This window comes from Eurypyga helias, unplaced genomic scaffold (genome assembly GCF_000690775.1).
Source record: "Eurypyga helias isolate BGI_N326 unplaced genomic scaffold, ASM69077v1 scaffold32598, whole genome shotgun sequence".
NCBI classification, from domain to species: domain Eukaryota; kingdom Metazoa; phylum Chordata; class Aves; order Eurypygiformes; family Eurypygidae; genus Eurypyga; species Eurypyga helias.
The window spans coordinates 4,621-16,655 of NW_010269373.1; the positions used below are offsets into that span (position 1 = coordinate 4,621).

The window sequence follows — 12,035 nt, forward strand, 5'->3', positions numbered from 1 at the left end:
GTATCCCATCCCATCCACGGGCATTACAGCATGGCGAGAGCAGCTTATTTTTAAAAAAACAGAGGCGCTGTGCCCGAGAAATGCCACTCAGCTGTACAAAATCCTCATATATACCATGAAAATCAGTAACCGTGGCAGACTGAGCAGGCTACACAGCTCACATCTGTACCTACATACACATATCGTAAACAAGGACATTCAAAGGGCGCGTAAACGTCTGCACGTACATATTTTGTCACTCTTTTCAGACTGTAAACTATTTTAAACCAACATCTGCCGTTCACCCCTATTAAAACAAGCTAAGAATTCACTCGGTGTTGTCTGCAAACCATTCCTGCATGTCACACACGGAGTTTGATCATATAGGTCACAGCTAGACCGTTCCATCGCGGTGTGATTTCATCCTCGGACTATTCCCACATCCACTTGTGTACAGTAGGTTAAACCCCTTTTATAGGTTTCTAATAAAAGCAAATCTTCCTTAAGTGGCTATTACTGGATTTCTCCTTTCAGCCTAGGGATAAGCAGGATTCTGGGCTTTAAACAGATCTCTAGTGGGCTGAATAAGAAAGTGACCACTGAAGAATGTCACAGCAACGCTCCGGCATGCTCCAATCACGGCAGCGTTAACGAGAAGAGCATTCGTCGGCGCAGGGCACGCCTCACGCTTTGCACAGACGCACTCATTCCCTGAGAATTTCCGACTGATGTCTCCTTAGACTCCACAGAAAGTGGTGTCTGGCAGTGCAAGGTGAGCAACGCCGTCTGGAAACCATTAACACTTCCTTTTTTAAATCAAGTCCTTCTTTTAGGAATTTGCACAGGCCATTGCTACAGAAAAGTATGTGTTTATTTTCTTTTAAAAACAAACTGAAATACAATGTTAGGAAATGCCTGTTCATTACACTTCGATACATAGTTTGAGACCGACTTCTTGCTGAAATATTCCTTCACAGAGTTACATCCCACGTTCACCCTACGGGTTTCCTACATTCTCCACCACGTTACACCCCATCACAATATTAATAATAAAAAGGCTAACCTGTAAATTCCCCAGACACTGACATTTAGTATGAACGTCTGCAATGTGTAAGAAACCCTGAATAGTAATTCGGTTGCACCGAGACAGATGTAGGCTGGTAAAATCATAAGGCACAGTACTATGTATAGGGAACACGGGTTATTTTAGCAAGACAGGCTCACTGCCCGTCTGCAAGACTTTAATTTGGATTAAAGCCACTGCCCCCTCCGAGCACAGGGACAACGTTCACCTATCCAAGACTGCTCTGTGACCCAAGGATTTCCCGTGTCACGGTGGGAGTCGAAAAACTAAGTCTGCGTGGAGTTCTACAACACAGAAGGGCTCTTTTATGGGAAATACAAAGTGTATACGCTTCCCCAAATCCTTATCAAATTAATGGTAAAAGGAATAATCAAGTGGTGCCGGTGCTAAGCACCGAGTATAAAACCACGGTGTCCAGTTGAACTGCCCGGTCCCCACAGCTCCGGGTGCGGAGCGCGTGCGAAAGCTGTGGGATAGTCGTCGGCCTTCCAGCGCAGCTCGCCTGGAATCTCGGCCGGGCTCCGCAGAGAAGCGCCGCAGATCTTTCCATGTTATTTTGGCTCTCCACTTCCACAGCAGCATCACACTTTGGCAGGCGGGGGACTTGCATCAAGCATTTCAGCAGAGACCTCTGGGTGCAGAATCAGCCTTTCGCTTGTGTGGCGAGGATTAGCAAGACACGGCTGAGATCAGCATGGATACGTTTCACAGCCAAAACAGCTACGAGTATTAAACAGGGGGGAAAAAAAAGGGAGAGCTGTAGCCTGCAGTGAGTATCCCTTTAAAAAGGACCTAGGTTTACTTCCGAGGTAGCTTTAAAGAGAATGGCCATTGCAAAGAACCCCGACCGACAAACTGCAGCTCACGAAGTTTTCAGCTGTAGGAAAAGTCCTGACAGGTCACGACGACTGTGAACAACTTGACTGAGCAACACACGGCTCTTCCACAACCTTAAAGCTTTCCAGTTACTCTGTTCCGAACGCCTAGATTCCTGGACTAGAGTTCCTACTCAGCTGGATGAGAAGGATAAACTCCAGACGAGTACCTGTGGCGCTCAGATCTCCACGATCAGGTCACCATTGTCAAACAAGCTTCCCCTCTGGCAGCCGGCAGCAGTAAAATCAAAACTGTGAAGAACTGAAAGCACCTGGGTGCGTGTCTGCGGCACCACGTCCCGCAGGGAAGGAAAACACTGTCCCACCGGGTTCAAGTCCCAACCAATTTCTCCTTGCGACTCGGACAGGCAGGGAAGATTTGGACCCCCGGGTAAAAGCCACGTGTATCTGTCAGATTCGATGCTCGCGCCTTGTCGTTCGTTTATGTAACAGTATTGTTCACCAAACAGGTAAAAACGCAGAGAATAAACAGAGCGTGTTATTTACAACACAGACTCACAGTGTAGTAAACCAGAGGGAACGTCAGAAGGAACGTTTTAAAACAAGTTTAAGTGAGTTTTATAAACGTGATCCCTGTTTTGCTGTAAACCCAAGGAATTCGCATTAGTTTTGTGCCCACTTCCCAGAAGAACAGGCCTGAAGCTCTGGTAGAATCTCACTCCTGGAAGATCAACAAACTTGGGAGGAGCTACCACAAACCCAAAAGCTGTTCTGTTAATCTATTTAGACAAGTTTAGGTTTAGACAACTTGTAACACCCACAGCAGCATCACACTAAGGGAAACGGTGGGTTTCAGGCCTTGCTGGTGTTCAGCCTTCCAACGAACAGAGTGAATTTGAGATTTGACTGGATCTCCGTGAAGACGGCCTCCGTGACCGTGGCTGACGCAGCCCGCGGCCCAACCCTCCACGCGTGGCCCTGGGCAACTCCTACACTCGTTCCCAGGGAACTTTACAGATGACTCCTCAGCTCTGCCCCAGACCAGAGATTCACGAGCTCACTTGGAGGGCTCCCCCAGTTTGGGAATACTGGGTCACACTACTCACGGAAGGCAAACATTTTATAAGGAAAATGGGACTTAACAACTGGAAACAAGACCAAAATACTCCCAGCTGTATTCCCTGGGTTATGAACTCCTTTTCAATATAGTGAAAATCTTCTGAGGCTGCTTCCTCTACCTTCTCACCTACTACCCCTGCTGTATAGACAAGAGCCCCAAATTAGGAAGACAATTAACTATGCATTTGATTTTAAAACAGTGTAGTCCCAAGTAAGATCCAGCCTCAGCCACACACAACTCCTAACAGGCACCTAGTGCGGTCAGGCCACGCTGAACACGTCTCCCAGATAAAAAGCAACGTCCTTGCCAGCTCACTGCTTTATCTGCAGTTTTACAGCACCAGCCTTGAGTGAGATGCCTGCGTGTGCACCAGAGGCCGTTACATTAGCAGTTACCTCACAGCAACCAACTTCCCAGAAGTCACAGAATGACCATGCCCATGTGGCATTCTATAAATTAAAATGGTTTGGAACCAAGACACTGCACCGTGTTCTTCAGAGCAGATTTGTTTGTACGGCCCCTGGCACACCAACACCCTGCTGCCAGGCTCCAGACACCACCATCCCTTCATGGTCTCTTTTGGGCACCTTCCTAACAAGCCATTGCTCCTCAAAGGTTCCTTTCTCCTCACTCACCGGGTGTATTCTGTTAAAAAATACAAAGAGCAAAGAGCAGAGGAGGAAGAAGAATGTTTCCAGCTTCTGAAAACATGCCACGTGTATTAGAGATTATAGTAAAATTGATGGTATCTTCTCCCACTGCCCCAAAAAAGCATTTCCCTCATTCTCTACACTCAGATGAGCTAAATAAAAAATACCAGCCATCCACTGAAGTGACCCACGAACATACCACACACATTGGCATGACCTGTAGCTGCATGGATAAAGGCTAGACTGCTATTTTAATTATTACTGGGCTTATCGAATTTACACTTGTCAAACAAAAAAAGAACTCGGAAAACCTACGCACACGAGAACCTCGGCTTAAACAACAGTCCTGGAAAGTCTGGAGCTTTGGCTCTGGCTTTTTATACAGGCCTCCACCCAGCATTTCACCAGTGCTGTAATTAAACAGAGCAGAGGAGAAAATGCAGCTCCTTCTTCTCAGAGGGAGGGTCTTGCCCTGAACATGTGGTCCCCTCATCTTAACAATCACTCTGAGAGTCTCCTTGTTTTAACATTAGAAACCTGCTACAGAGAAACGAATTAAATCTTAAATCTTCTGCTCATAAAAGCTCTAAATTACATTTAAAATTGTGTTCAGGCACCTGGCAAGAGATCAGATGTTTCTGTAAACGGACTTGGGCCACGTGGCTGCAAGAAGTAACAGCCCCAAGGAGCAGTGCTGTTGTCGCTGGGGGTCACACCTCCTTTTCATGTTCTTCAAAGATAAAGGAAGAGGAAATACAAGCTCATGTATCTCAAGAATGAGAAAACACGTAGGCCTCTGTCTCCCAAAGACCTGAAGGAATATGATTAGAAATAAAGCAATTCTTCCCACAGCATATTTTGATTTGGATCCACCAGTCCTTGCACCTTATTAATCTTTCCTCATACTTCACAGATTATGCTTAAATTTCAGAGCACACTTCCAATTATTAGGTGTGCCCCATCCCCCATTCTCTAGTTACAGTCCTGGGCCTTGAAAACATCTACTTGTCTGATAGGGGTGGCATGTTTGCCTTTTATTAAAAGAGCCCCATTTAATTCAGTGGAATTCACTCTACACAAAATAACCCCAATTTTTTAAATGACCAGAATCTCAAACACGTGTATAAAACAGCTCTTGAAGTTCAACATTCTTGTTTTGGGAATAACACAGGAAAACACACACACACACACACAGCCCCGGCAGAACTGAGGATTTAAAGTTGAGCTCCAAAGAAACAGATAATTGATTCACTAGCCCTGAACAAACCGGCCCACACTGGTGATGGACCAGTCTTGATCTTGGATTCCCTACCAGCTCGCCACACACTTCCAAGGAAAACAGCAAGTGTGCAGAAGCTAGTAGTTGTATTTAGATATATCCTGTGTTGCATGGCATTTCCATGCTCCTCTGGAAAGAAAAAGTAATCAGCTGATAAAATTTCAACCCCAAATTCCTTTGGTGTCTACATCCCACGGAATTTTGAAAAATCCCAATCAGGATAGATAAGGGAAAAGCAGTACAGAGAACTAAAACCCTTCAAACCTATCAAACCTAAGTTAGCAATTGGCAAGTAAGTTCCCAATTTGTGCTTTTGACAGCAGATGTAAAACCTCTCCCCAGAACACAAAGAGTTCAGTTGGAGACTAACTGAAAACAAGTATTTGAAATCCATTTCCCTTGCTGTCTTGAGCAAAAGAATCTGTTAAACCGTCCTGCTAAGAAAGAGTTTGGTTTCTAAACCAACATTATTAGCTAGCACGTCTACCAAACTCATTTTACTCAACAGCTGAGCTGACCTACCCAGAAACGCACCACACCGTGAGCAAACGAGTGTTAGCCCTTTAAACGTGTACGTTTTGACCAAACTTTTTATAGTCAAGATTTAGCCTCTTAATAAAAAGTCAATCCATTAAAAACCTCTGCATTTAACTTCCTTAGACATTATTAACAAACAATTAAAATACAAGGTACGTGTTCTGCAGACACAGACTCTCTATTAGCTGACCAGTTTGGGCAGCACAGTACATAGAGGTATACTGCCGTGGGAGTCGGAGGTTAAATTAGCCCTCAGCTTGTTGGCTACTCCAACTACAGGAGGCAACTTGGAACCTATTCCCGTGAAGGAACTTGTATAGCTAGAAATCCGTTTAGTGGAGGTTTTATCAGTGCTGGGTGGTTTGGGCATTCGTTTACAAATCCAAGGGTGCCGTAAAGCTTGACTCGGAGTCATGCGTGCAGAAGGGTCCCAGCTGAGGCATTCTTTTAAGAACTCTATGAACAAGGGATCATCGCAGCCTTTCAGTGCCGTCACCCAGTCTTTGTTCCCCGGAGCACCTCGTATTTTACCCCGGCGCGACCGACTCCCGTTAAGGGTCACTCTTCCGTCTGCATGCGTAGTTACAGTGCAGTAGCGAGGGTGACCCTTAGAGTTGATGAAGTTCTTGGCTCGCTTGGACTGATCCAAAAGCTTCTGAGGTGGCATTCCAAGAAGTTCCATCATACAAGCCAGTTGGTCTCCCTCATCCTCTCCAGGAAAAAGAGGGTATCCAGTCAACAGCTCCACTAGAATACAGCCAAAACTCCACATGTCTATGGGCATCCCATAGCGACTTCCCAGAATTACCTCTGGCGCGCGATAAAATCGAGACTGAATATACGTGTAGACTCTTTGGTGCTCAAAACAGCTGGACCCAAAATCAATAACCTTGATTCCACTCCTCCCTTGCTGTTTTAGGAGGATATTTTCTGGCTTCAAGTCACAGTGTATGATTTTGTTTCTGAAAAGGGCATCCAAACACTGCAGTATAGAGTGAGCAAACTTGCGTACCAGTTGGATACTGAAGCCCTGAAACTTGTTCCTTTTAATCAGCTCGTACAGGTTCATACTCAAGAGTTCAAAGGTCATACAGATGTGGTTGCGAAAGGTGAAGCTTTCCAGCATGTGAATAACATTCATACTGCCTGTTTTATCCTGCTTCTTCAGATGCTCCAGAATCCGGATCTCTTCTGCTGCTTGGCGATGGAATCGCTTTTCATTGCGAACCATCTTTAAGGCTAAGTGTTGGTGGAGTTTGTGATCGTAGACTTTAGCAACTTGTCCAAAACTGCCCTTGCCAATGATTTTGAGTACTTCATACCGGTAAGCAAGATGGTCATGGGGCACGTGAATGTAGCTGCCCTGGTCATCATCATAACCCCCGTTGTTGGGCCCACCAATCACTCCTTGCCTCTTTTTTGCAGCTGGACCCACAAAGTAAATTTCAGAAAAGCTAAATATCTCTTGCTGCTCATAAGCAGATAAGTGATGCTTGTACTGTTTAACAGCTTGCTCTGGCGCTTGGGAAATGGCTTTATGTGCTTTTGAGGAACTGCCACCACCTTTAGAAATGCTTATGCTCTCTGTACTTTTGTCTTTTGTCAAGGAAGGAAGAGATCTTTCTGAAGCAGTAATTCCTGCAGACTGAAGAATGCTACTCCTTCTGTTGCCAGAGTCCTCAAATAGCTGCTCCACTTTGACCTGACTTCCACTCAGAGGGTGATCCTTCATTGTCAGTTTGTTGCTGGAAACCTACAGATGGAGAAAAACAAAAAGAAAAAAGCTTTATCTTTTCAAGCACAGAATAAAATCAATACCATGTAAAACAAAGACAGTGACATCAATAAGTTTTACACTTCTGTTAGGAACAAAAATAAAATGCTGGGCCTAAATTAATTCAAGTTAGACACACAGTTGGTATACAACGAGAATGCAACTTACTGAAGAAATGTACTTTAAAGTCCATACAGGGTAAGCCCTGGACAGTCAAACACTCAAACAAGGACACAATACCTATCTCTACTAGTATGCACGGAGTCAGCAAACAGCCGGGGGAACAGCTATGTTTAGCTCTAAACGCGGGTGCAGCAAACACAACCACGGACAGATGCAACTTGCACCTGTCCGAAACATGCAAGGGAGCACGAACGTGCAGAGAATGTCCGGCATATCCCAGAGACAAGTGTGCTGAAGGAAGACAAAGAAAGGATGGCAGGTGATAGGAGGCTGGGGTAAGGAGCTCAACCAGGAGCAACAGGATGACAGAGCAAGACTAGAAAAACCATACTTGTGCCTAAAAACCTGAAGTTTTTTCTTTGAAGGGGAAAATACCATTGTATCCACAACCCCTGTGAAATCATGGTAGCTGCACAGCTAAGGCAGATTTGGAAGCTTTGAGTAATTGAGAATCTCTCTTACTCCAGCTGACAGTAGTCTCTAACCACTGCCTCTTACTGCCATATGTTAAAATATTTACATCTGAAACGAAGGCATAGGAGGTGAGAAAAGCACTGTGAAATTCTTCAGGCTTGTCATTTGTACCATTTAGTAAACGCTGAACTCCCTAGAGTTCAAATCCTTACTAGAACAGCAGTTACTCCCTTTTCCACCCACTGACGCCGACAGACAGCGGAGAGGTGCTGTCCTATCCTGTGCAGCACTGAAGAAGCCATGGCTAGAGTAGCAACATCTGTTTTCCATTTTGTCCTTTAATCTAAAAATAAAGATTTGAGACACAGGCCAAACCGACTCCCTGAAAAACCAAAATAACTACACAGGAATCAAACAAAAAATATAAATAAACCTGCAGATCCACAGCAATAAAACCAAATTCCTTTTTAGTTACATACAATCCAACATCTTGGAACAGTCAGTAAATAAGGGAAGGGAATGTTCTTGCCAAAACCAACTACACACGTCTCTTTTAAGAGTCTGTTTGTTGGTGCTGCCTTGAAATGTTAACCCCCAAAAAATGGGCATTTCCTGAAGCAGTCAGTCCTTATCCGTAGCGACTAGGAGCCATGGGATATATCCTCCTAAATTCCACTACTCTGCGTCCTATCAACCCAAAAATACAGCGTACTGTAAGAGACACGCCTTTCCAGAAAGTCTTAAATGTAAAAAAACCCAAAGCCCAACCCTGGTATCTTAGAATAAATGCCTTTTTCTGGGAGTCTGGCTGAACCTCCAAGATAAGAATGACATGTTTTCAGAGCTGGCTAAAAGACCATCCGGCCCAGCAGACTCAAACAGCAAGTTCACAAATAAACACAGAACAAGGTTCCCACTTGTTTGTTTCCTGAAGTTTTCCAGGCAGCTCTTCATCCCCGCGGTTCCAACGGGCCCAACCGCTGCTCTGCAGACACCACCCGGATGGCGGTGCCCGGCAGCTGGGGTTAGCAGGGCTCTGCGGAGCAGCCTTCCACAGCTGGATGAATTACCTGCACACCCCGACTTCAAAATGCACTACCCCTATTGCAGAAACGCTACTTATTCTGCACGTTTCTTTCACGTGTTTTGATTTCCAAAAGCTGGCGTTAACGGTCCGAACGTCATCAACTGCTGCAGCACGATGAAGCGTGAAAGCCCTGCGAACAGTGCTGTGCCTCAATATTCTCCACTCTGGAGCGACAGCACCTCTGCTAATGCCGAGCTGTAGCAAACATTTTCTACCTTTGAATCCCTAAACAAATACAGGATTCATTATGCCATTTATCCTGGAACGATTTTTTCACAAAGAAACTACAGCTTTGGGTGTTTGTGAGTCTCGAACCCGACTCAACAGCCACCCAGCAGTGACTAAACATTCATTCTCAGAGGAGTACCAAAATCGTTCGCCGCCTGACGATGAGACACAAATATAGATCCATCTCAGCCTGAACTCAGAAGAGCAACACCAGGTCAGATGACTCCAGGGAAACATGGGCTTGCTTTCAACAGCTCCCTTTTCACAAATCCCAGGCTGCAGAGGTTTTGTATTGATAAAGGGCTGTTAGCAGCCAAGAAATCAGGCTGACAACACACGTGGCACCCTGTTGAAGGCTTTCACATACTTACCAAGCTCCCTTTTAACTGAGAAGGCAACCGTTAACCCGGTTCCTACACAACTGGTTTTGCAAAAGTCCATCACTTAATTTCTGAATACTGAACTAAAAAGAACTAAACCCATCTCCTCTCAAAGCAGAGACATTTATGTTCTCTTGCAGCCAAGACAAGAACGGACAGCTGCAGACATCAAAACTCTTCAGTTCTCATGTCACATCACATCAGAACACATAGATCTTGCAAGAAGGAAACCAACCATCACCTAATTCCAGACACTTTCCCATTAAAATTGAGCATCACGATTTTCATCCTCGCACGCTTCATCTCAGTCGCTGCTCACAAGGTATCACTAAGGTCGTATTTTTCTGATGTGTCATCCATGGGAAAAGTAGGCATTTTATAACCCCGAATCTTGCCTTGAGAAGTTAAGGGGCTTGATGGACAAAATACAGGTGAAGAATGAGACACACCAGTGAAACAAGATATTCATCGAGTTACATTTCACTAGATAGTTCATTCTACTGATTCCTGTTGAGCGATGAGCAACTGAAGTTACGCTGTGACTTGAACACCGCGGTTTAGGAGTTCCCACATCCCTGCAACAAAAACCAAAACAACCCACCACCCACTACTCTTCAAACTCCACTGCTCCACAAATCCCTAAATTTCTTCTGCTCGCCTTCAATATTGCCAAAATGGGAAAACACAGACCCATGCTACTGAGTTTGAATCATGGAATCACAGAATGGTTGGGGCTGGAAGGGCCCTTAAAGCCCCCCCAGTCCCCCCCCCTGCCATGGGCAGGGACACCTTCCACTAGACCAGGTTGCTCCAAGCCTCATCCAGCCTGGCCTTGGACGCTCCCAGGGATAGGGCATCCACAGCTGCTCTGGGCAACCTGTCCCAGGGCCTCCCCACCCTCTGCGGGAAGAATTCCTTCCTGATGTCCCATCTCAATCTCCCTCTTTCCATTTAAACCCGTTACCCCTTGTCCTGTCCCTACAGGCCCTTGTAGTGAGTTTGCTCAGTGAACGGCACACACCACATTAATTACTGATATCTGTCACAATCAATCCCCACAAAGTGATGATTTTCAAATGCATCTTACTCAGCGAAACGTCCATTTTCACTTTCTAGCAAGTTGTTTTTTTAAGCTTAAGCTCCTTCACTGCTGCCAGAACTCAACAAGAGCCAAAACACGTTTTAGAACCATATAAAGGTCAGATCACTCTACAGCTAAACACGACCACTACCGCCCAGTTGGATCAGTTTAAGGGAAGATCTCATAACTCTGTATCTGCCGAGGAAACGCAGCAGATACTGTGCTTCTCCACGAGCTTAACACCTTCAGTCCACAAAGAGCTATTTTGCCAGCAAACGAAGTGGCAGATAACGCCGAAGTCTGCAGTGGAGGGAGATATTTTTGAAAGACGTTAGGCAGCCATGCAAACCCATGCTACTGCTCCTAAGTGCTTATCTCTTGGAATTTTCATGAGGGAAACCAAAATGGAAGCGTGCAAGAGTTAAAGCAAAGCGTGTGTGGATTTACACGCTTATCAACGTACAAGGTGACACAGCACAACACTTCAACCTTCTGTAAAATAACTTTCTGGATTAAAACGTGAGCTGAGGTAGGATTTCCGAGGCTGCCCAGCAAGTTCCACATTGAACGCAGCATCACGTCACCTTTGTGCTCAGTAAAAGCACTGACATTAATAAGTTATTACAAAGCTGCAACATCCCACTTTTTAAACTTATTCTCTGTAGGGAGATATCCAACTCCTGGATAGTTCTTACTGCCACACAACCCAGCGCAAAGACCCAGACACCTTTAAAATACTCACGTTAGATCTTCCGAGGGAAGGAAGTCCTGAGGGGCTGTGTTCTTCATTTGCAGACTCCTGGTACCTAATCTGATCTATCCTCATATAGGAGTCATATAATCCGTCTCCAAACCTGGCTGGAAATGTCCCATACACAAACCGGTTAGTCACAACCATCCACGTTGACACAGAGAGAGACAAATGCTGAAATGTATCTCAGTGCATTTTAGTCCATCAGTTCTCGTTCATTTATTAAATGATCTTTAGGATTTAACTGTGACGATATTTTAATACCACAACAGAGTGTAAAGCTCTTGGGAAATCTTGTGATAGTTTTAATTTGGAGCTTCTCTTTTTTTTAATCAACTTCCATGCTGCAAACGTCGACCATCGCACTCCCCATTTTCCCTTAAGGAGGATAATCCCGAGCTAGCCTCATGGGAACGAGAACGGAAAACGAGCATACTCTTAAATACTTGATAGGTCTATCCTTTCAAGTAGGTTATCCTTTAAAGATGATGCGTGGGAATTACAGTTGGCAGATTTCCTGAAAGGAGGAGGGAGGGAAATACGTGTCGGTTTGCACCGTAACTGCTGGCAAATACCCCTAAAGTACTTCAAATTGCAACGTTTAACGCGACTGGCTCCGCACCGGGGCTCGGCAGTTCTGCCAGCGGCAGAA

The 12,035-nt window shown here is 45.2% G+C and overlaps 1 protein-coding gene across 1 annotated transcript; it reads right to left on the minus strand.

Annotated features, from left to right (window-relative positions):
• Positions 1–5,666: 5,666 nt before the first annotated feature.
• LOC104505092 (dual specificity tyrosine-phosphorylation-regulated kinase 3-like) lies at positions 5,667–11,482 on the minus strand. The gene is made up of 2 exons (XM_010158090.1): positions 11,375–11,482; positions 5,667–7,238 (listed from the first exon to the last, which is right to left on the minus strand). The coding sequence occupies exons 1-2, from the start codon at positions 11,456–11,458 to the stop codon at positions 5,667–5,669; spliced, it is 1,656 nt and encodes a 551-aa protein (XP_010156392.1). The 5' UTR covers positions 11,459–11,482.
• Between the last annotated feature and the right edge of the window lie 553 nt (positions 11,483–12,035).